The 25,555-nt window shown below is 39.1% G+C and overlaps 1 protein-coding gene across 2 annotated transcripts in view; it reads left to right on the forward strand.

Moving 5' to 3' along the window:
- The first annotated feature begins 5,876 nt into the window (after nucleotides 1-5,876).
- The window catches only part of NALCN (sodium leak channel, non-selective), a 1,159,715-nt gene continuing 1,140,036 nt past the window's right edge, over nucleotides 5,877-25,555 (forward strand). Inside the window, exons 1-2 of one of the 2 annotated variants that reach the window (XM_053707809.1) lie at nucleotides 5,877-5,999; nucleotides 17,666-17,848. In XM_053707809.1, the coding sequence (XP_053563784.1) occupies nucleotides 5,892-5,999; nucleotides 17,666-17,848 (291 nt within the window). In that variant the 5' untranslated portion in view covers nucleotides 5,877-5,891. The remainder of the gene's footprint in view (nucleotides 6,000-17,665; nucleotides 17,849-25,555) is intronic. The other variant, XM_053707808.1, reaches the window with a different exon arrangement.

The raw sequence follows: 25,555 nt of genomic DNA on the forward strand, positions 1-25,555 counted from the left end.
TTAAAACCCTCCCACCTCCCATCTCTCTCTTAGTTTTGTTCTTGGCCTTGTAGGAGATGGTTGAGAATACAGGTTGTTCCACCTACTTGTTTATGGATTACAAACTGGGAGCTCAGACCTCTGGGAAGTATAATTTACAAAGAATACAGAACAGACTCTTTACAGAAACTGAATGATACAGGGACACAGGACTACCCTGTTATCTGCACAGCATTTTCCTAATAGGACTTCAGCCATAGCTAGCTTCAGGCATCACAGGAACTCGTCTCTAGCATCCCCCTGAGGAACTCCGGTATTTCCTTCTGGAATACTCTGCAGTACTTGATACCTGCAATAGATGGGCTATCTACTGTATACAACTGCATTGACATGCCTGGTAAGCCAGTGAAGTGGTGCTGTGTAAGGTAAATTACTTTACACAGCTCAGATACAGCCCAGATGCTATTTGTAGGTACTCTGACACAGGTACAGCATAGCCAGGAGACTTAACCTGCTCTCCTCATGACACAATTTATTCTCCATATCATATCCCTAATGGTTCTATTAGCAATGGGAACACTATCAGAGACAAACTTCCAATAGAGGTGGGCATCAAAGAGTATAGCATTTAGCAATTTATAATCTCTCACAGCTAAAACATAACATAACCATAGAACTATAAACAATACTGTGACGACCAGGGTTATCCAACCCTGCGCCAGTCACTTATTTGGCACATAAATGGTTATCAGACCTTTTCTAATGTCACTAATATGTCACAATCTAGCCACGCCAGGCAAGCTTGTGATTTAGTTCAGTGGGTGCAAGGGTTAACAACACTCTTTAGTCTGTACTAGACATAAAAGAAACCCACAGTAAACTAACTATAATATATAGCTGCCACCACTTAAGATTATATGATATGGGAAATCTTAAGGAAACCCCAGATTTCCACATTAACTCTTAGAATACCATTTAGCCAAAATAACCTAAAATATACAGTTCTAATACTCCAGTACTTTCAGTAACGTGGTTCAATTATTAGACAAAAGCCAAAACTTAATAAAGGAATAATTTATTATGCCAAAAATATTATGCACAATGCATTATTAATAAAAAGTTGTTACAAATAAAATTACACACAGCAAACAGGTAAAATAAAATTACTAAAATAACAGACCTAACACTTTCCTAGCTTATAAGTCTGCCCCAGGGAGATGGGCAAGAGAAGATGGTCACTCATGCTGTAGCAGCCTTAAACACAAGATTCTTATACATATTTTCCAGTGATCAAGTTGCCTCACCACATCCCCCTGGGCAGTGGCTAAGAAACCCCTTAACTTTTATGACCTTCAATAAACTATAAGTCTTTGCCTGAACTTATAGAACACATCATAATTTCTGCTAGGTAAATCTATTTTCATATAAGCAGGTAGGCACTCTCTTAGTTTCATTGGGAGAATCAATTTGAAATCAAATATGACATGGTTGTCATATTTCCCTTCATTTAATGTCATAACAGTTTTAAACACAGATATACATTATACCCATGTCCCTTTATTGACCTTATCAGTTTCTGTGACTGAGGCACTGTTTTGTGTCCTGCCCTTTGCTGACAGTTTGAGCCATAGAGGCCTCTTCTGTGTATACTGCAAAGTATTTATGAGGCTCCTGGCACTTCAAAGAAAACACAAACAAACCCAGGACACAGTTCTTTTTTTGGAAAAACCAATGTTTGTTAGCTCACAGGCTAAACAGAAATAACCACTTAGCAGCTAAATCTTGAGGTATTCGTGACAAATACTGTCTAATAAATGGAGTATATGAAAATTAGTATACAACCTCACTGGAAACCAAGCCATAAAGGATCTTCAGCTGAGGCAAAGTTCAAGAATCCCCTTTTAAGGTGTTACTGAAAATGCAGGAAGTGATGATACCCAATCTCACATGTCAACCAGTGGAGGGGATTCTCTGTCGTGGTCCAGGAAGACCTGGGCTTCCTTAGGTGAGTCAAAAAATCTGGGACCTTTCAAAGTGTGGAGATGTAAGCTTGCTGGTTAGAGCAGAGTAGCCTGACGATTCTCTTTGTGAAGCAGTGTGCACAGGGGTGCAAATTCCTTTCTTCTCTTCAGGACTTCTGCTGAGTAATCTTGGAATATATAGAGCCTTTTGTTGTCATAGATGAGCATTTGAAGATTTTGGTATGCTCTTAGAAATTGTATTTTAGACTGAAAGTTCAGATACTTGATTATTACTCCCCTTGGTGGGGCACCTTTCTCAGAAGAAGATATTTTATCACTGCTGATCCTGTGTGCTCTCTCTGCTTTCATGGAATATATTCAGCAGGTAATTTCAGTAGATTAGGTAGAGAATGTTCGGCAAAGTATAGCAGTTTAGCTGGAAGGATCGACTCATGCAGTCCCATGAGTCTGACATTATTCCTAAGGGAACAATTTTCTAAATCATAAATCTTCTGATGGAGAGAAATATTTTGTTGGATAAAATGTTTTATTTTGATGGTATAAATGTTGTGACCATCTTCCAGGTCAGATATACGCTGCTCTGCTATAGTTAATCTGGAGTTAAATTGTTTGACCTCAGTCGTGAGGGTATCCATACCTTTCTGCAGGTTTTCTAATTTAGCTAGAAGTAGAGAGTTCAACTGTTGTTCGTCAGGGGGTAAGGAGGTATTTGAGTGTATTGCAGCAGGTGTTGCTGATGGTGACAAGGGCAGAGGGTCAGGGGTTCATTTGCCTTTCTTTTCTTGTGCTTTGAGAGTGTTCTTAGACTCTGATACATGCTAGGAAACCTGTGACTCAAAGGATTTACCACACGATTTGGAAAGCATATTTTGTTCTGTGTCCTTCTAAAGGATTTTCTTGGTGTTCCTTTCGGATTCCGAAAATTCTTCCATTCTTACAAGATGGCCTTGCCAGGGTTTATGAGCTAGTTCCCTGAAGGTTCAAATTTCTGCTTTATCAATTGTTTTTCATAGGAAGTTCCTTAAACTTCCTGATGTTCAGACCTTTTTTCAGGCATTAGTTGGAATTAGGCCAGTTGTAAGATCTATTTCTCCTCCCGGGAATTTGAACCTAGTTCTTTCAGTTCTTCAGGGTCCTCCCTTTAAACCACTCCATTGACATAAAACTGTTGGCTTTGAAGGTGATTTTCTTGTTAGCTATCTCTTCTGCTAGAAGAGTTTCTCAGTTGTCCGCATTATCATGTGACCCTCCATTTTTTATTTTTCAGAAGAATAAGGCTGTACTTTCTTCCAAATGTGGTCTCTAGTGACAAACATCTATCAAGAAATTGTTGTTCCTTCTCTTTGTCCAGACCCTGCTAACTTTAAGGAAAGACTGTTACATAATCTGGACATAGTCAGAGCTTTGAAATCATATCTCCAAGCTACTAAATAGTTTAGAAAAACTTTGTTTGTTTTTGCATTAATCTGGGAATCATGAAGGGCAAAAAGGCTACTAAGGTAGTGTTGTCATCTTGGCTTAAAATGGTGATTCACATGGCTTACTTGGTGGTGGGTAAGTCGCCCCCTAAACGTATTACAGCTCACTCTACCAGAGCAGTGGCAACACTGTGGGCTGTTTTAGGAATGATGCATCCTTGGAGCAGATTTGCAAAGCTGCCACATGGTCCTCCTTACATACTTTTTCCAAATTTTTTTGCTTTGATTTCTTTGCAAGCAGCATTTGGCAGGAAAGTCCTTCAGGCCACAGTACTGATAAGGAGAATAAAGCTAGTGTCTGCTTGCTTAAACCTTCAGTTTCTTTCTTTTCTCTCAGTTACTCCTTACTTGATGGTGTTAGGTCTCTTGTTTGCATCTTTGGATGCGTCCTCATGAAGCCTCTTCAGCTTTGTATGCTTTGACAGTGATGTGGGGTTTTTACTCTGTCTCAAGGATTCATCTAGATTTCTGAACAAGCTGAAAAAGCTGATGGCTGAATGATAAGCTTATTACGCAGGGGGCTTCTTTTGTTCATCCTACTTGATCTCTGTTTTCTATGGATGCAAGTTTTTCAGAATGGGGGGCATTTAGGGTCTCAGAGAGTGCAAGTTTTTTTTTAGTTTCCCATTTATGTTTTAGAACTCAGTGCAATTCAGGGTCCATCAGCGTTAGTCTATGTTGGAAAGGGAATTTTATCTCTGTTTTCATATATACATTAGCATATGTTAATCATCAAGGGTGACATTTCAGTTCCCTAGTAATGAGGAAAGTATTGTCAATTCTTTCCTGGGCAGAAATAATTTTTTAATTCCTGCTGTTTATATTCCTGGAGTATACAACTGGGAAATAGATCTTCTCAGTCGTTAGTCCTTGCATCCAGGAGAGTGGAGTCTTCATCTGGATGTCTTTATCAGATAATGGTTCTTTGAGGACTCTCAGAGTTAGATCTGAGAGCCATTTAGATTTCATCTTTTCATCTCTATCTTTCCAGGTACTGTGCAAGGTCTATGGTGCCTCAAGCAGTGTTTGTAGATGCTATGGTAGTTCTATGGTCATTTCAACTAGATTATATTTTTCCACCTTTGGTTTCTTTTGCCTATTTCTTCTGTTATCTGCTCTTTTATGTGATCTTCCTTATAATTTTTTTAAGGATAAGGCAGTTTTAGGACTTAATTTGTTTTTCTTGCATAGGGTTATATTTTCTGTCTTTATCAGACGAGAACTTGTTGTTCCTTCTTTGTGTCCTAATCCCTAAATTCTTCAGTTTTTTGCATATTTTGGATGATGTTAGAACGTTGAAGTATTATGTTAATGCTATTATTGTTTTTAGACAAACTTATAGTCAGTTTGTGCTCTTTTCTGGTTCCTGGAAAGGGCAGGAGACTTCTACTATTTCTCTGTCTTCTTGGTTGAGACTTCTGATCCTTAAGACTTTTTTTGGATACTGGGTAGCCTCCACCTTAACAGATTTCTGCTATTTCTACTAGTTCAGTTACCATGAACCATGAATGAGGCTTCAGTTATTCAACTTTGCAAGGCAGCTATTCGGTCTTCTTTTGATATTGTTACTAATTTCTACCATTTTTATGCTTTTTGCTTCTTCTGAGGTGACCTTTTCGGAGAGAGTCCTCCAGGCAGTTGTCTTAGGATGATACTATTTTTTTTGTGGTTGTGGAGATGGTTTTTCATTGAAAACTATGTTTTTTTTAAACCCACATTTTAAGTTTCATTATTTATGGACTCCATTGCTTGAGTACTAGCTCCCAGGAGTAATGGATTGTGGACTCTCACCACCTGTATGAAAGGGAACATAATTTATGCTTACCTGATAAATGTATTTCTTTCATGGTCGTGGTGTTGTTTTTTTCTTGCGCACATCTCTTTTTACTTCTCCTATTTTTTTGCTGTTATTTCTTTTCCTACCTTTTGCTTTACTATACGTTATATTTAGGTGCCAGTGTGGTAAGAGCAGTTTTATAGAGTTCTTGGGGTTTAGTAATCTTTGCCTCCTCCTAGTGGCAGGGAAGAGTAATTCCCAGGAGTAATAGAGAAATTATTAGAAAGCATAAATTTTACATAATCCTATGTGATATTGTTTAATATAATAGAGAATATATAGCTTTGTGGTTTAGATCTCTCCTTCCATCTATTGGGATACACCCTGTCATATTTGGAAACTGTTTATATATGGTTGTAGAACAGGAAGAATGTTCCCTTTTTAAAGATGTTACATTTCACATTTACACTATCACAACCAAAGACCTGAATTTCTCTGATTTCTTGCTTTTGACTGAAAACTCAGAATGAAAATAAATAAATAAATAAAATAAATGTGTGTGTGTACAATACATATACAAACACATATTAGTTGTATATTTTATGGATTTTAAAAGTGATTATGTTATGTTTTCCTGTCTATTTGTCTTTCTAGAAAACCAAAAGTGACAACAGTATGCTGAAGCGAAAGCAGAGCTCAAGGGTAGAGGCCCAGCCAGTCACCGACTTTGGGCCTGATGAATCCCTGTCAGATAATGCTGATATCCTGTGGATCAACAAACCAGTATGTTCATCTATATGTCTTTTTCATTTTTTAGTGATTTGCCTCTCTGTAAACTTTAATAAAATGATGTAATAGATAGGAAAAATAATAGAGGATAGATAGGGAAAATAATAGAGGTCACTTTAGCAATAATGTTTGGTCACCATTTCCTCAAGCGCTTTGAAAAAATATAGCTTTATGCTACAAATATGTACGTTTTTAAATATACACAAATATAGAGAAACACTTTAATGTTTTTATATAAAGTAAATACTGTTTGCTGACCTAAAAATGCATTAAAAGTTAAAGGGCCATTATATTAAAAAAGTTACATACACTAATCTGTTAGGGCATGTCATTTTAAGACTATCGACTCTAGACTGCTGTGTGCCTTAACTCCTGTAAAGGGGTTAAACACACAGTAGAAATACCACTCAGGACTTGCAGACAACTGCTTTTCCCAAGCAGTGTTTCTGCTGGGGTTAAACACACAGGGCCAGATTACAAGTGGAGGGCTAATTAGCATTCCCGCTCGAGCGTTAATTGAGCTAGAAGTAAGCTTTTTTTGCACGTGTCAGGTTATGCTCATATTATGAGTTGAAAGTAAACTGTTTTCACTTGTGCTCTAACCCAAAGAACGCAAAAAGCTGAACGTAGAATATTGCTACACGTTCATGTATTCCCTTGTAGAAGTCAATGAAGCAAAAAAAGTGGGTAAAAAAAACACCCTACTCACATGCAAAGCCGATTACATATTCTCAAGTGTATTAACCTAACATGAAAATATGAATATTTCACATTTCTATGTTCTTCACATAGAATAATATGTTCTATTTACTCATAAGTAAATATTTCTATATGTATATGTGATGGTTTTTTGGTACAATATATATCTATAACTATATATACAGTGAGGGGAAAAATGATGTAACCCCCTGCTGATTTTGTATGTTTGCCCACTGAAAAAGAAATGATCAGTATATAATTGTAATTGTAGGTTTATTTGAACAGTGAGAGACAGAATAACAACAAAAAATCCTGAAAAACACATTTCAAAAAAGTTATAAATTGATTTGCATTTTAATGAGTGAAATAAGTATTTGACACCTTTGCAAAACATGACTTAGTACTTGGTGGCAAAACTCTTGTTGGCAATCACAGGGGTCAGACGTTTCTTGCAGTTGGCCACCAGGTTTGCACACGTCTCAGGAGGGATTTTGTCATTAAGGTTTTGAGGCTTACGTTTGGCAACTCGACCCTTCAGCTCCCTCCACAGATTTTCTATAGGATTAATTAAGGTCTGGAGACTGGCTAGGCCACTCCAGGACCTTAATGTGCTTCTTCTTGAGCCACTCCTTTGTTGCCTTGGCCGTGTTTTGGGTCATTGTCATGCTGGACTTCCCATCCATGACCCATTTTCAATGCCCTGGCTGAGGGAAGGAGGTTCTCACCCAAGATTTGACGGTACATAGCCCGTCCATCGTCCCTTTGATGCAGTTAAGTTGTCCCCTTAGCAGAAAAACACCCTCAAAGCATAATGTTTCCACCTCTATTTTTTATTTTTTTATTTCATTATTTATAGTCTAATTCGGGATACAGTTCCAAGAGATGATACAATATATAACAAAAATACATAGCCAAGTACTTTACAAACTTTAACAAGAACAATCGACATAGCATTGTTACAATATAAAGAAAGACTTCGTAATTATTTGAGGTCATGTTATGAGTTATTAAAAATATGACAAATTTTGTCTAAATCAAGCATTGGATTTGTTTTTTTTATTTAAACCACAAAATGCTAATCAAACGAATATTAACCAAACAAAACAAAATGACGCGGAAGGGGGGATGGGAAAAAAGGGGGTAATCTCTCTGTCCTCCTGCTCCTACAAGCAAAGACAAATTCATATTGTCCATTATACCGTTATATCTAGCATGGGTATAGTAGATACTATAATCCATTGGGAAGGAAATTCACCTGCTTGCGCTATTACCGCAAATATTTTGGTTTTAAAAAAAGGGAGTAAGTTTTAATTATAAGGAGCCACTTATCAATGCACTCTTGGATCCTTCCATTTCCTTACGATCAGCTATCTATTCACCAAAATGAGTGTACATAAACTTTGATACTTGCTAAGTCTAGTATTAAACATATAAAGATGGAGCAGAAAGATTAAATGATAGAGATGAATTTTGAAATGTTCTGAAAAATGTTTGTTATACCAGAAACTTATTTTACCCCAGAGTTGTTAAATTTTTGGACTGCCCCAGAATAAATGCAGCATATCTGCTTTGTCTAGCTGACATTTGGAACAGCATTTTTTTTTTATTAATACAAAATTTAGCTAATTTAGCCGACGAGAGATAAGTATTATGAATTGATTTAATATGAGATTCTTTCCACCTGACCGGAATTATTAATTTTTCCAGTAATGAAAAACTCTGTCTGATATTTACTGTTTCCAGGGCCGGGAAATATAATGACCAATAGGCTAATATTATATTTAAATGTATTTGACCCTGTTTTAACAGCAGGATATTATGTAGTAAATTAGCCGCAACAAAATTTCTGATGGAATCAATAATCTCAGACCATTAATAAAGCAAATCCAAATTCCAATTTTGGGAATTAATAATGTGTCGTATTTGGAAGTATGCAAATAAATGTATTCTAGGAATCTCAAAAGTTTGAATTATATTATTAAAAGGTATCAGTTGACTGGCTGGGGAGAATACTTGAAGAAAATATTTCCTCCATGTTTGATGGTGGGGATGGTGTTCTTGGGGTCATAGGCAGCATTCCTCCTATGGTGACTATGGTCCCAGCTTCCTTGAGATCATTGACAAGATCCTCCCGTGTAGTTCTGGGTGGATTCCTCACCGTTCTCATGTACATTGAAACTCCACGAGGTGAGATCTTGCATGGAGCCCCAGACTGAGGTAGATTGACAGTTATTTTGTGTTTCTTCCATTTGCGAATAATCGCACCAACTGTTGTCACCTTCTCACCAAGATGCTTGGTGATGGTCTTGTATCCCATTCCAGCCTTGTATAAGTCTACAATCTTGTCCCTGACGTCATTGGACAGCTCTTTGGTCTTGGACATGGTGGAGAGTTTGGAATCTGATGGATTGCTTCTGCAGACAGGTGTCTTTTATACAGGCAACAAACTGAGATTAGGAGCACTCCGTTTAAGAGACTGCTCCTAATCTAATCGTTACCTGTATAAAAGACACATGGGAGCCAAAAATCTTGCTGATTGATAGGGAATCAAATATTTATGTCATAGATCAGTAAGCTAAAAATATTTCAAAGATTGATTTGGATCTACAACTGCGGATCAGATGTAATGTTTCACTCAGCACTTAATTAACATATGACAATGTTAAACAAAATGGGGCTCAGAGTGAGTTAATAAACTTTAAGTCTATATGGAGACTTGAGAGAAAATAAAGGAGTAACTTAATATGTTAAGTATCCAACAGGAAACAAATATTTTCAAAGTAATTCTTTCTGAGAAGATTTGTGGCAAAGTATCAGTTCATACAGGGAGTGCAGAATTATTAGGCAAGTTGTATTTTTGAGGATTAATTTTATTATTGAACAACAACCATGTTCTCAATGAACCCAAAAAACTCATTAATATCAAAGCTGAATATTTTTGGAAGTAGTTTTTAGTTTGTTTTTAGTTTTAGCTATTTTAGGGGGATATCTGTGTGTGCAGGTGACTATTACTGTGCATAATTATTAGGCAACTTAACAAAAAACAAATATATACCCATTTCAATTATTTATTTTTACCAGTGAAACCAATATAACATCTCAACATTCACAAATATACATTTCTGACATTCAAAAACAAAACAAAAACAAATCAGGGACCAATATAGCCACCTTTCTTTGCAAGGACACTCAAAAGCCTGCCATCCATGGATTCTGTCAGTGTTTTGATCTGTTCACCATCAACATTGCGTGCAGCAGCAACCACAGCCTTCCAGACACTGTTTAGAGAGGTGTACTGTTTTCCCTCCTTGTAAATCTCACATTTGATGATGGACCACAGGTTCTCAATGGAGTTCAGAGCAGGTGAACAAGGAGGCCATGTCATTAGATTTTCTTCTTTTATACCCTTTCTTGCCAGCCACGCTGTGGAGTACTTGGACGCGTGTGATGGAGCATTGTCCTGCATGAAAATCATGTTTTTCTTGAAGGATGCAGACTTCTTCCTGTACCACTGCTTGAAGAAGGTGTCTTCCAGAAACTGGCAGTAGGACTGGGAGTTGAGCTTGACTCCATCCTCAACCCGAAAAGGCCCCACAAGCTCATCTTTGATGATACCAGCCCAAACCAGTACTCCACCTCCACTTTGCTGGCATCTGAGTCGGACTGGAGCTCTCTGCCCTTTACCAATCCAGCCACGGGCCCATCCATCTGGCCCATCAAGACTCACTCTCATTTCATCAGTCCATAAAACCTTAGAAAAATCAGTCTTGAGATATTTCTTGGCCCAGTCTTGACGTTTCAGCTTGTGTGTCTTGTTCAGTGGTGGTCGTCTTTCAGCCTTTCTTACCTTGGCCATGTCTCTGAGTATTGCACACCTTGTGCTTTTGGGCACCCCAGTGATGCTGCAGCTCTGAAATATGGCCAAACTGGTGGCAAGTGGCATCTTGGCAGCTGCATGCTTGACTTTTCTCAGTTCATGGGCAGTTAGGGCAGTTATTTTGCACCTTGGTTTTTCCACACGCTTCTTGCGACCCTGTTGACTATTTTGAATGAAACGCTTGATTGTTCGATGATCACGCTTCAGAAGCTTTGCAATTTTAAGTGCTGCATCCCTCTGCAAGATATCTCACTATTTTTGACTTTTCTGAGCCTGTCAAGTCCTTCTTTTGACCCATTTTGCCAAAGGAAAGGAAGTTGCCTAATAATTATGCACACCTGATATAGGGTGTTGATGTCATTAGACCACACCCCTTCTCATTACAGAGATGCACATCACCTAATATGCTTAATTGGTAGTAGGCTTTCGAGCCTATACAGCTTGGAGTAAGACAACATGCATAAAGAGGATGATTTGGTCAAAATACTCATTTGCCTAATAATTCTGCACTCCCTGTAGGTATCGGAATACAATCAATGAAGCAGTTCCTCTGTATCCAATAATACGTTAAAGAATGAGGTGTGAGAGCCAAAGGATTAAAGTCACAATAGATAATACACAACTCTGTTAGCAGTAGCGAATGAGTCACAGGTTACCTGTTTAGTCGGCTGAGAGCGGAGAACTCGAGCGGCACTCGAGACAACAGCTGTTAGGCAGTGAGTGACAGCTTAACTGAAACTGGTTGCGGTCGGCGTCTGACGTCACAGGAATGAAATCCGGAGTAGAAATAAACTCACAATTCTTCCGGTAAGGATGCAATGGCACACAGAAGTTTTAAAGTATAATCCTGGCTTGATAGTAGAAGTAGAGATGTAGCTGAAATGAATACCGTTGCCAGAGTAGTGAAAGCAGAACACCGTAAAAGGGTGTCAGTTCCCCTTGATTGAAGATTAAACTATTTTCCAATAAGTTAGCTTGGAATAAGCAGGAGCTCAGTCTATAGCAGAGTTACCTAGGGATAAACTCAATTACTAAGCACCTGGCTGACGTCAGGAGAAAGCTTAAATAGGCTAGGAGGAACTAAAAGGTAAAGGTGGTATTGGTAAATGTATGACACTAAACATAAGGTGGTATAGTAAGTTCTGACAAATTATTTCACTCATTAAAATGCAAATCAATTTATGACTTTTTTGTTTGTTTGTTTGTTTTATTTGTTATTCTGTCTCTCACTGTTCAAATAAACCTACCATTACAATTATAGACTGACCATTTCTTTGCCAGTGGGCAAACGTACAAAATGCACACACACACACACATAAATAAATGCATACAAATGTATTTATGTGTAAATATGTCTGTAAAAACATATATACTCAAATAAATACATATATACCCATACACACATATAGACAGAAATATAAATACATATACATCTCTAGACATGTATATGTATGTATCTCAATGTTAGAGCCCTTTGAAGCCTTTTATTTTCTAACACGTGAGACCTGATATCTTTGAGTCCTTATAACTTTTGTGTGCAATATTTTTTTCAATATAATTTTTAATAAATAGTGTTGTTATGAGTGTAACTGTACTTTTGTAACATATTTTTTATGTGTTTTGTGCAACTTTTTTGTTTCGTGGAACAATTAACCAGAGCTCTGAGGATGCAGTAATCATTCTAGCGATAGCATTTACTTTCAACTCATAATACCAGTGGTTAAATCCAGTGAGTCCACATTTGCGCTCCACTATGGTTAATAGTCTTAAAATGACATGCTCCAACATATTAGAGTATGTACATATTTTTTACAACTATTGCCCTTTAATTAATTCACAATTAATACAACAAATATCAGTCATGATTGTTGTTGGGGGTGAAGTGATAACAGCACAATTTAAACAACCAGATTTTGCACAGCTCCCCCCGAATGGTGAACTTCATAAATTGCTGTTATTAAAAATTACAATACTGTATCCCTAGCATTCATGTGGTTCTCATTAATTGTTTAAAAGCTGCAACTAGTAGCAAATAAGTAATTGAGTATTTACTTACCCAATATATGCTAAATAAACCAATAATGAAGTGAAAAAATATTTTTCTAAAAGGAATAGTGAAATTAAAAGTTATCAAAATTAACAATGGCCTAGATTTCGAGTTTGGCGTTAGCTGTGAAAACCAGCGTTAGAGGCTCCTAACGCTGGTTTTAGGCTAACTCCGGTATTTGGAGTCACTCAAAATAGGGTCTAACGCTCACTTTTCAGCCGCAACTTTTCCATACCGCAGATCCCCTTACATCAATTGCGTATCCTATCTTTTCAATGGGATCTTTCTAACTCCGGTATTTAGAGTCGTGTCTGAAGTGAGCGTTAGACATCTAACGACAAAACTCCAGCCGCAGGAAAAAAGTCAGTAGTTAAAAGCTTTCTGGGCTAACGCCGGTTCATAAAGCTCTTATCTACTGTACTCTAAAGTACACTAACACCCATAAACTACCTATGTACCCCTAAACTGAGGCCCCCCCACATCGCCGACACTCGATTACATTTTTTTAACCCCTAATCTTCCGACCGCCACCTACGTTATACTTATGTACCCCTAATCTGCTGCCCCTAACACCGCTGACTCCTGTATTATATTTATTAACCCCTAATCTGCCCCCACAACGTCGCCGCCAGCTACCTACACTTATTAACCCCTAATCTGCCGAGCGGACCGCACCGCTACTATTATAAAGTTATTAACCCCTAATCCGCCTCACTAACCCTATAATAAATAGTATTAACCCCTAATCTGCCCTCCCTAACATCGCCAACACCTAACTTCAATTATTAACCCCTAATCTGCCGACCGGAGCTCACCGCTATTCTAATAAATGTATTAACCCCTAAAGCTAAGTCTAACCCTAACACTAACACCCCCCTAAATTAAATATAATTTTAATCTAATGAAATTAATTAACTCTTATTAAATAAATTATTCCTATTTAAAGCTAAATACTTACCTGTAAAATAAACCCTAATATAGCTACAATATAAATTATAATTACATTGTAGCTATTTTAGGATTAATATTTATTTTACAGGCAACTTTGTAATTATTTTAACCAGGTACAATAGCTATTAAATAGTTAAGAACTATTTAATAGTTACCTAGTTAAAATAATAACAAAATTACCTGTAAAATAAATCCTAACCTAAGTTACAATTAAACCTAACACTATACTATCATTAAATTAATTAAATAAAATACCTACAATTACCTACAATTAAACCTAACACTTCACTATCAATAAATAAATTAAATACAATTCCTACAAATAACTACAATGAAATAAACTAACTAAAGTACAAAAAATAAAAAAGAACTAAGTTACAAAAAATAAAAAAATATTTACAAACATAAGAAAAATATTACAACAATTTTAAACTGATTACACCTACTCTAAGCCCCCTAATAAAATAACAAAGAACCCCAAAATAACAAAATGCCCTACCCTATTCTAAATTACTACATTTCAAAGCTCTTTTACCTTACCAGCCCTGAACAGGGCCCTTTGCGGGGCATGCCCCAAGAAATTCAGCTCTTTTGCCTGTAAAAAAAAAACATACAATACCCCCCCCAACATTACAACCCACCACCCACATACCCCTAATCTAACCCAAACCCCCCTTAAATAAACCTAACACTAAGCCTCTGAAGATCTTCCTACCTTGTCTTCACCCTACCAGGTTCACCGATCCGTCCTGAAGAGCTCCTCCGATGTCCTGATCCAAGCCCAAGCGGGGGGCTGAAGAGGTCCATGATCCGGCTGAAGTCTTCATCCAAGCGGGAGCTGAAGAGGTCCATGATCCGAATGAAGTCTTCTATCAACGGCATCTTCAATCTTCTTTCTTCCGGATCCATCTTGCAGACCTCCGACGCGGAACATCCTCTTCTCCCGACGCCTACTAGCCGAATGACGGTTCCTTTAAGGGACGTCATCCAAGATGGCGTCCCTCGAATTCCGATTGGCTGATAGGATTCTGATCGGAACAGCCAATAGAATGCAAGCTCAATCTGATTGGCTGATCGAATCAGCCAATCGGATTGAACTTGATTCTGATTGGCTGATTCCATCAACCAATCAGAATATTCCTACCTTAATTCCGATTGGCTGATAGAATCCTATCAGCCAATCGGAATTCGAGGGACGCCATCTTGGATGACGTCCCTTAAAGGAACCGTCATTCGGCTAGTAGGCATCGGGAGAAGAGGATGTTCCACGTCGGAGGTCTGCAAGATGGATCTGGAAGAAAGAAGATTGAAGATGCCGTTGATAGAAGACTTCATCCGGATCATGGACCTCTTCAGCTCCCGCTTGGATGAAGACTTCATCCGGATCATGGACCTCTTCAGCTCCCGCTTGGATGAAGACTTCAGCCAGATCATGGACCTCTTCAGCCCCCCGCTTGGGCTTGAATCAGGACATCGGAGGAGCTCTTCAGGACGGATCGGTGAACCTGGTAGGGTGAAGACAAGGTAGGAAGATCTTCAGGGGCTTAGTGTTAGGTTTATTTAAGGGGGGTTTGGGTTAGATTAGGGGTATGTGGGTGGTGGGTTGTAATGTTGGGGGGGGGGTATTGTATGTTTTTTTTTTACAGGCAAAAGAGCTGAATTTCTTGGGGCATGCCCTGTAAAGGGCCCTGTTCAGGGCTGGTAAGATAAAAGAGCTTTGAAATGTAGTAATTTAGAATAGGGTAGGGCATTTTGTTATTTTGGGGGTCTTTGTTATTTTATTAGGGGGCTTAGAGTAGGTGTAATTAGTTTAAAATTGTTGTAATATTTTTCTTATGTTTGTAAATATTTTTTTATTTTTTGTAACTTAGTTCTTTTTTATTTTTTGTACTTTAGTTAGTTTATTTCATTGTAGTTATTTGTAGGAATTGTATTTAATTTATTTATTGATAGTGAAGTGTTAGGTTTAATTGTAGGTAATTGTAGGTATTTTATTTAATTAATTTAATGATAGTATAGTGTTAGGTTTAATTGTAACTTAGGTTAGGATTTATTTTACAGGTAATTTTGTTATTATTTTAACTAGGTAACTATTAAATAGTTCTTAACTATTTAATAGCTATTGTACCTGGTTAAAATAATTACAAAGTTGCCTGTAAAATAAATATTAATCCTAAAATAGCTACAATGTAATTATAATTTATATTGTAGCTATATTAGGATTTATTTTACAGGTAAGTATTTAGCTTTAAATAGGAATAATTTATTTAATAAGAGTTAATTAATTTCGTTAGATTAAAATTATATTTAACTTAGGGGGGTGTTAGTGTTAGGGTTAGACTTAGCTTTAGGGGTTAATACATTTATTATAGTAGCGGTGAGCTCCGGTCGGCAGATTAGGGGTTAATGTTTGAAGTTAGGTGTCGGCGATGTTAGGGAGGGCAGATTAGGGGTTAATACTATTTATTATAGGGTTAGTGATGCGGATTAGGGGTTAATAACTTTATTATAGTAGCGCTCAGGTCCGCTCGGCAGATTAGGGGTTAATAAGTGTAGGCAGGTGGAGGCGACGTTGAGGGGGGCAGATTAGGGGTTAATAAATATAATATAGGGGTCGGCAGTGTTAGGGGCAGCAGATTAGGGGTACATAAGGATAATGTAAGTAGTGGCGGTTTACGGAGCGGCAGATTAGGGGTTAAAAATAATATGCAGGGGTCAGCGATAGCGGGGGCGGCAGATTAGGGGTTAATAAGTGTAAGGTTAGGGGTGTTTAGACTTGGGGTACATGTTATAGTGTTAGGTGCAGACGTAGGAAGTGTTTCCCCATAGCAAACAATGGGGCTGCGTTAGGAGCTGAACGCGGCTTTTTTGCAGGTGTTAGGTTTTTTTTCAGCTCAAACAGCACCATTGTTTCCTATGGGGGAATCGTGCACGAGCACATTTTTGAGGCTGGCCGCTTGCGTAAGCAACTCTGGTATCGAGAGTTGAAGCTGCGTTAAAAATGCTCTACGCTCCTTTTTTGGAGCCTAACGCAGCCTTTTTGTGGACTCTCAATACCAGAGTTATTTTTATGGTGCGGCCAGAAAAAAGCCGGCGTTAGCTACGCGGGTCGTTACCGACAAAACTCTAAATCTAGGCCAATGTTGGTTAGAAGCATAAGAATTCTAACAGCTTCCTTGTATTATTTGATACTGAACTAACTCTTAGCTTTAAGGACCATTGAAATAAGATGTAGATAGATAAACCCAAATAAAAACACCAATCCTTGTGAGACAGCATCACAAACAGGTGAAACCAAAATAATTCTAACTGCTTAATGCAAACTATTAAGAATGAATATGGACATAACAGAAAAATAATTAAATCCAATGCTTTTGACACGTATCTTAATATGTGGAACTGAGTATTTTAAAATATTAAAATTAATTGTTTCGAAAATTTAAAGGCTTGACATTAATTACAGTTCAGTCATCAATACCATTTAGTGGTATATGGTAATAGAAAACTAATTAAAGGGACATAATACGCATATGCTAAATCACTTGAAACTGATGCAGTATAACTGTAAAAAGCTGGAAGGAAAGTATCACCTGAGCATCTCTATGTAAAAAAGGAAGATATTTTACCTCACAATTTCCTCAGTTCAGCAGAGTAAGTTCTGTGTAAAAAAATATACTTCAGCTGCTCCCAGCTGCAGGTAAAAATAAAAAAAAATGAAGAAGTGAACAGCAGCCAATCAGCATCAGCAGTTCTGAGGTCATGAACTCTTTTACTGTGAACTCATGAGATTTCATTGTAAACTTCCTTAAGCTGAATAGGGAAATAAGATGAGAGTGCATGTATGATCGCTCCTTCCGCTGTCCCGGGACAGACATACTGATTTGTTGCTTATAAGTCCTTTACAATGGGATGTGGCTACTGAGAAACTTTTGAGGTAAAATATCTTTCTTTCTTACATAGAGATGTTCAGGTGATATTTTCTAGTCAGCTTTTTACAGCTATACTGCATCACTTTCAAGTGTTTAAATATTTGGGTATTATGGCCCTTAAACTGAATATATTTCTACCTTTTTTTTGTTTTTACAGTGGGTACACTCCTTGTTGCGAATCTGTGCGATCATCAGTGTCATTTCAGTTTGTATGAATACACCAAAGACATTTGAACATTACCCACCTCTTCAGTATGTTACATTTGCACTTGATACCTTACTCATGTTTCTCTACACTGCCGAAATGATTGCAAAAATGCACATACGAGGAATTGTCAAGGTAAGTCTTCTAGCTTTTAAAACATTTAAAAAAAAAATGTTTTTTTATATAAATTTGTGAAAACTATACATTTTGAAATGCTCTGAATGCCCCTTTAACCCTTTGAGTGTTAAGCACTTTCCCACCTGGGTGCTAAGGTTTTTTTAAATGTTTTTTTTATTTTATATTTTAAAAAATATTTTTTTTAACTTTTTTTTATTTTATTTCAGATCCCCAAGACTTACACAGTTGGAAAGGTTAGGCGATTACCTTTCCAACGGTGGTTCTTGGGGGTCTGTAGCTGCTTAGATGCCTGAGATACAGGGTTCTAAGCAGCATGCCCCCTGCTCCTATATTTAACATTGTTAATGTTAAATAAAGTTGCGCTGTGACGTCAACACGTCATTGCGCGTGACGTCACCGCGCGTAACGTGAAGCCCCGGTGATGCCTGTCACTATGTAGGCCCGATCGCCAGGGTAGGAGCCGGTGGGAGGCCCCAGATCTCCCTCAAAGTGGGAGAGTGCTAGTGACGGCTCTGAGCCGTCATTAGCACCTGACTGAGACAATTTGTGACGGCTCAGTCCACTCTATTCAAAAAAATGACATGCTCTATTCTGTTAGTTGATAGAGCTGGTTATTTTTTTTTTACTATAATGGCCCTTTAAAGTAAGAAAATTCAACACATTGTAGTGGTGTTAAGGAATATTGGAATATAGTTAGATACGGGATGGAATTCTATGTAGAGATCTGATGTGATCTTCCTGCTGTGCTGACTTACTGTGAGAGGCTATTGGATTCTATCCCAGTTAATACTTTGATATTAGTAATACTTAATAGTTTCCTTTCACTTGAGTTCAAAATCCAAAAACCGTTTACTTAAAATGCAAACAGGATTTACTGAATGATACTGAAAATTATTACCATTTTTATATCCAACTTACATGAACTGATGCTTCACCTAGAATTGCTGACACTTTTTTTTTTACTGCTATTTTTTCAATTTCTTATACTACATACGTTTTTAATAGTGTGCATACTATTGATATTTTAAAAGTGTACTGTAATCCTTACTTTGTGGTTTCAATATGATTTTAAAATTAGTTATCTTATTGAGCACTATATTATACTGCATATATTTCTTCTTTACATACAAAAATCTATGGAAAGTCTCTTAGTGAGATACAACTCTCAAGTTAAAATTTTGCACTCCAGAATCCTGTGAAGGTCATTATAGTACTGTTGGATCTTTGTAGATAATCTCGCCTGAGCAAACAATTTTAGAGTCAGGCCTTTAATCTAAATCAATCTATGAGATCCTTTGAAAAACTATGCATTTTATCTTTAGTGATCTGACAACAAATAGACTAACCCGTGAACAAAATAGTGTTGCTACATTTTCTTTCCTAAGATATGGTGAGTCCACAACGTCATCATTTACTGTTGGGAATATCACTCCTGCCCAGCAGGAGGAGGAAAAGAGCACCACAGCCAAGCTGTTAAGTATCACTCCCCTCCCCACAATCCCCAGTCATTCTCTTTGCCTTGGTGCATGGAGGAGGTAAAGTTTTGTTGTCTGAAGAAAGTTGGATTCTTTAGCTGCAAGCAAGATTTAATTAAGAAGAATAGGGTCTAGCTGTACTCCATGCTAGTCTCTTCAGTAGGGCAGTGGTGGCTTTAAAGCAGTTAGGAACTTGTAAGGTGGGCCTTGCTGCGTTTTCCTAACAATTTGCTGCCCTAGTATAGAAAACAAAAGTAGGTTACTCTGTTCTTTCTCTTCGACAGGTCTCTGTAAGGAACTGTGTCCTCTCATTCCTTGTGGACTGTCTACATGCCGGACAGCAGATTTGGCAGGTAAGTGCTTTTTCTTCCAGGTGGGGAGATTATGCACTGAGAAGATTGTACTGCATATTTCAATTGGGATTTAGATAATCCTGCAGTCAGGATTAAACTGGCATGGGGCAGGCACTATTAAGCATGTGTGAGACAGAATTAACCAGGTTTGGTAATGTAAGGGTTAATGCTTTCATTCTGGGCTCCTTTCTCCAACATTGGTGTGTCCGGTCCACGGCGTCATCCTTACTTGTGGGAATATCTCTTCCCCAACAGGAAATGGCAAAGAGTCCCAGCAAAGCTGGCCATATAGTCCCTCCTAGGCTCCGCCCACCCCAGTCATTCTCTTTGCCGTTGCACAGGCAACATCTCCACGGAGATGGTTAAGAGTTTGTGGTGTTTAGTTGTAGTTTTTTATTCTACTATCAAGAGTTTGTTATTTTAAAATAGTGCTGGTATGTACTATTTACTCTGAAACAGAAAAGGATGAAGAATTCTGTTTGTGAGAGGAAGATGATTTTAGCAGACAGTAACTAAAATCGATTGCTGTTTCCACATAGGACTGTTGAGATGAAGTAACTTCAGTTGGGGGAAACAGTTAGCAGACTTTTCTGCTTAAGGTATGACTAGCCATATTTCTAACAAGACTGTGTAATGCTGGAAGGCTGTCATTTCCCCTCATGGGGACCGGTAAGCCATTTTCTTAGTCTCAAACAGAATAAAGGGCTTAATATGGGCTATAAAACTGGTAGACACTTTTATGGGTTAAATCGATTGCTTTATTTGGACATTTTATACATGTTTATGCTGATAATTCACACTTATAAACTTGGGGAACGTTTTTTAACGTCAGGCACTATGTTAGACACCTTTTCCAGTCAGGAAGGGCCTTCCCAGTTGTAGGCTGAGCCTCATTTTCGCGCCATTACTGCGCAGTTGTTTTTGAGAGCAAGACATGCAGATGCATGTGTGAGGACCTGAAAGTAGTTGGAAAAGTTCCTAAAAGGCGTCATTTGGTATCGTATTCCCCTCTGGGCTTGGTAAAGTCACAGCAAAGGCTGTAGCTGGGACTGTATAGGGGTTAAATCTGTAACCGGCTCCGGTTTCGTTATTTTAAGGGTTAAAGCTCTGAAAATTGGTGTGCAATACTTTTAATGCTTTAAGACACTGTGGTGAAATTTTGGTAAATTTTGAACAATTCCTTCATATTTTTTGACATATTCAGTAATAAAGTGTGCTCTGTTTAAAATTTAAAGAGACAGTAACGGTTTTGTTTTAAAACGGTTTTTGTGCTTTATTGACAAGTTTAAGCCTGTTTAACATGTCTGTGCCTTCAGATAAGCTATGTTCTATATGTATGAAAGCCAATGTGTCTCCCCCTTCAAAATTGTGTGATAATTGTGCCATAGCGTCCAAACAAAGTAAGGACAGTACTGCCACAGATAATGAAATTGCCCAAGATAATTCCTCAGATAAAGGGAGTAGACATGGTTCTACATCATCTCCTTCTGTGTCTACGCCAGTTTTGCCCACGCAGGAGGCCCCTAGTACTTCTAGCGCGCCAATGCTTATTACCATGCAACAATTGACGGCTGTAATGGATAACTCCATAGCAAATATTTTATCCAAAATGCCTGCATATCAGAGAAAGCGCGATTGCTCTGTTTTAAACACTGAAGAGCAGGAGGGCGCTGATGATAATTGTTCTGTCATACCCTCACACCAATCTGAAGGGGCCATGAGGGAGGTTTTGTCAGATGGGGAAATTTCAGATTCAGGAAAAAATTCCCAACAGGCTGAACCTGATGTTGTGACATTTAAATTTAAGTTACAACATCTCCGTGCACTGCTTAAGGAGGTGTTATCTACTCTGGATGATTGTGACAACTTGGTCATTCCAGAAATATTATGCAAGATGGACAAGTTCCTAGAGGTTCCGGTGCACCCCGACGCTTTTCCTATACCCAAGCGGGTGGCGGACATAGTGAATAAGGAGTGGGAGAAGCCCGGCATACCTTTTGTTCCCCCTCCTATATTTAAGAAATTATTTCCTATGGTCGACCCCAGAAAGGACTTATGGCAGACAGTCCCTAAGGTCGAGGGGGCAGTTTCAACTCTAAACAAGCGCACTACTATTCCTATCGAGGACAGTTGTGCTTTCACAGATCCTATGGATAAAAAATTGGAAGGTTTGCTTAAAAAGATTTTTGTACAGCAAGGTTACCTTCTGCAACCCATTTCGTGCATTGTTCCTGTCACTACAGCAGCGTGGTTCTGGTTCGAGGAACTAGAAAAGTCGCTCAGTAGAGAGACTCCATATGAGGAGGTTATGGACAGAGTTCACGCACTTAAGTTGGCTAACTCTTTTATTTTAGATGCTGCTTTGCAATTAGCTAGATTAGCGGCGAAAAATTCAGGGTTTGCAATTGTGGCGCGCAGAGCGCTTTGGCTAAAGTCTTGGTCAGCGGATGTATCATCCAAGACAAAATTGCTTAACATCCCCTTCAAGGGTAAAACTCTCTTTGGACCAGAATTGAAAGAGATTATCTCAGACATCACTGGGGGAAAGGGTCACGCCCTCCCACAAGATAGGCCTTTCAAGGCCAAGAATAAGTCTAATTTTCGTTCCTTTCGTAATTTCAGGAACGGACCGGGCTCTAATTCTGCATCCTCTAAGCAAGAGGGTAATACCTCACAGTCCAAACCAGCCTGGAAACCGATGCAAGGCTGGAACAAGGGTAAGCAGGCCAAGAAGCCTGCCGCTGCTAACAAAACAGCATGAAGGAGTAGCCCCCGATCTGGGACCGGATCTAGTGGGGGGCAGACTCTCTCTCTTTGCTCAGGCTTGGGCAAGAGATGTTCAGGATCCCTGGACGCTAGAAATAGTTTCTCAGGGTTATCTTCTGGAATTCAAGGAACTACCCCCAAGGGGAATGATCCACATTTCTCACTTATCCTCAAACCAAATAAAGAGACAGGCGTTCTTACATTGTGTAGAAGACCTGTTAAAGATGGGAGTGATACACCCCGTTCCAATGACGGAACAAGGAATGGGATTTTACTCAAATCTGTTCGTAGTTCCCAAAAAAGAGGGAACCTTCAGACCAATTCTGGATTTAAAGATCCTAAACAAATTTCTCAGGGTACCATCGTTCAAAATGGAAACCATTCGAACGATTCTACCCACTTTCCAGGAAGGTCAATTTATGACTACCGTGGATCTAAAGGATGCGTACCTACATATTCCTATCCACAAAGAACATCATCAGTTTCTAACAAACATTACCAGTTTGTGGCCCTCCCATTCGGATTAGCCACTGCTCCAAGGATTTTCACAAAGGTACTCGGGTCCTTTCTAGCGGTTCTAAGACCGAGGGGCATTGCAGTAGTACCATACTTGGACGACATTCTAATACAAGCGTCGTCCCTTTCAAAATCAAAGGCTCATACAGACATCGTTCTGGCCTTTCTCAGATCTCACGGATGGAAGGTGAACATAGAAAAAAGTTCTCTGTCTCCGTCAACCAGAGTTCCCTTCTTGGGAACAATAATAGATTCCTTAGAAATGAAGATCTTTCTAAGTGCTTGTCAAGTTCTTCATTCTGTTCCACGTCCTTCCATAGCTCAGTGCATGGAAGTAGTAGGGTTGATGGTTGCGGCAATGGACATAGTTCCTTTTGCGCAAATTCATCTAAGACCATTACAACTGTGCATGCTGAAACAGTGGAATGGGGATTATACAGACTTGTCTCCAGTGATTCAAGTAGATCAGAAGACCAGAGACTCACTCCGTTGGTGGCTAACCCAGGATCACCTATCCCAGGGAATGAGCTTCCGCAGTCCAGAGTGGGTCATCGTCACGACCGACGCCAGCCTAGTGGGACTGTGGTCTCGGGAAGAGTCTCTTCTCCCGATAAACATTCTGGAACTAAGAGCGATATTCAATGCTCTCAAGGCTTGGCCTCAGCTAGCAAAGGCCAGATTCATAAGATTCCAATCAGACAACATGACGACTGTTGCGTATCTCAATCATCAGGGGGGAACAAGGAGTTCCCTGGCGATGAAAGAAGTGACCAAAATAATACAATGGGCGGAGAATCACTCCTGCCACCTATCTGCGATCCACATTCCAGGTGTGGAAAACTGGGAAGCGGATTATTTGAGTCGTCAGACATTCGATCCGGGGGAGTGGGAACTCCACCCGGAGATCTTTGCCCAGTTGACGCAACTATGGGGCATTCCAGACATGGATCTGATGGCGTCTCGTCAGAACTTCAAAGTTCCTTGCTACAGGTCCAGATCCAGGGATCCCAAGGCGACTCTAGTGGATGCACTAGTAGCGCCTTGGACCTTCAACCTAGCTTATGTGTTTCCACCAGGATCAAACAGGAGAGGGCCTCGGTGATCTTGATAGCCCCTGCGTGGCCACGCAGGACTTGGTATGCAGACCTGGTGAATATGTCATCGGTTCCACCATGGAAGCTACCTTTGAGACAGGACCTTCTTGTTCAGGGTCCATTCGAACATCCAAATCTGGTCTCCCTCCAGCTGACGGCTTGGAGATTGAACGCTTGATTCTATCAAAGCGTGGGTTTTCAGATTCTGTGATTGATACTCTGGTTCAGGCCAGAAAACCGGTAACTAGAAAGATTTACCATAAGATATGGAAAAGATATATCTGCTGGTGTGAATCCAAGGGATTACCTTGGAATAAGATTAAAATTCCTAAGATTCTTTCCTTTCTACAAGAAGGTTTGGATAAAGGATTATCTGCGAGTTCTCTAAAGGGACAGATTTCTGCTTTATCTGTCTTACTACACAAACGACTGGCAGCTATGCCAGATGTTCAAGCATTTGTTCAGGCTCTGGTTAGGATCAAGCCTGTTTACAGACCTTTGACTCCTCCCTGGAGTTTAAATTTAGTTCTTTCAGTTCTTCAAGGGGTTCCGTTTGAACCTCTACATTCCATAGATATTAAGTTGTTATCTTGGAAAGTTTTGTTTTTGGTTGCTATTTCTTCTGCTAGAAGAGTTTCAGAGTTATCTGCTCTGCAGTGTTCTCCGCCCTATCTGGTGTTCCATGCAGATAAGGTGGTTTTGCGTACTAAGCCTGGTTTTCTTCCAAAGGTTGTTTCTAACAAAAATATTAACCAGGAGATAGTTGGACCTTCTTTGTGTCCGAATCCAGTTTCAAAGAAGGAACGTTTGTTACACAATTTGGACGTAGTCCGTGCTCTAAAATTCTATTTAGAAGCTACAAAAGATTTCAGACAAACATCTTCTCTGTTTGTCGTCTACTCTGGTAAAAGGAGAGGTCAAAAAGCGACTTCTACTTCTCTTTCTTTTTGGCTTAAAAGCATCATCCGATTGGCTTACGAGACTACCGGACGGCAGCCTCCTGAAAGAATCACAGCTCACTCCACTAGGGCTGTGACTTCCACATGGGCCTTCAAGAACGAGGCTTCTGTTGATCAGATATGTAAGGCAGCGACTTGGTCTTCACTGCATACTTTTGCCAAATTTTACAAATTTGATACTTTTGCTTCTTCGGAGGCTATTTTTGGGAGAAAGGTTTTGCAAGCCGTGGTGCCTTCCGTTTAGGTGACCTGATTTGCTCCCTCCCTTCATCCGTGTCCTAAAGCTTTGGTATTGGTTCCCACAAGTAAGGATGACGCCGTGGACCAGACACACCAATGTTGGAGAAAACAGAATTTATGCTTACCTGATAAATTACTTTCTCCAACGGTGTGTCCGGTCCACGGCCCGCCCTGGTTTTTTAATCAGGTCTGATGAATTATTTTCTCTAACTACAGTCACCACGGTACCATATGGTTTCTCCTATTTTTTTCCTCCTGTCCGTCGGTCGAATGACTGGGGTGGGCGGAGCCTAGGAGGGAC

The sequence above is a fragment of the Bombina bombina genome, chromosome 3 (assembly GCF_027579735.1).
Source record: "Bombina bombina isolate aBomBom1 chromosome 3, aBomBom1.pri, whole genome shotgun sequence".
Taxonomy (NCBI): Eukaryota; Metazoa; Chordata; class Amphibia; order Anura; family Bombinatoridae; genus Bombina; species Bombina bombina.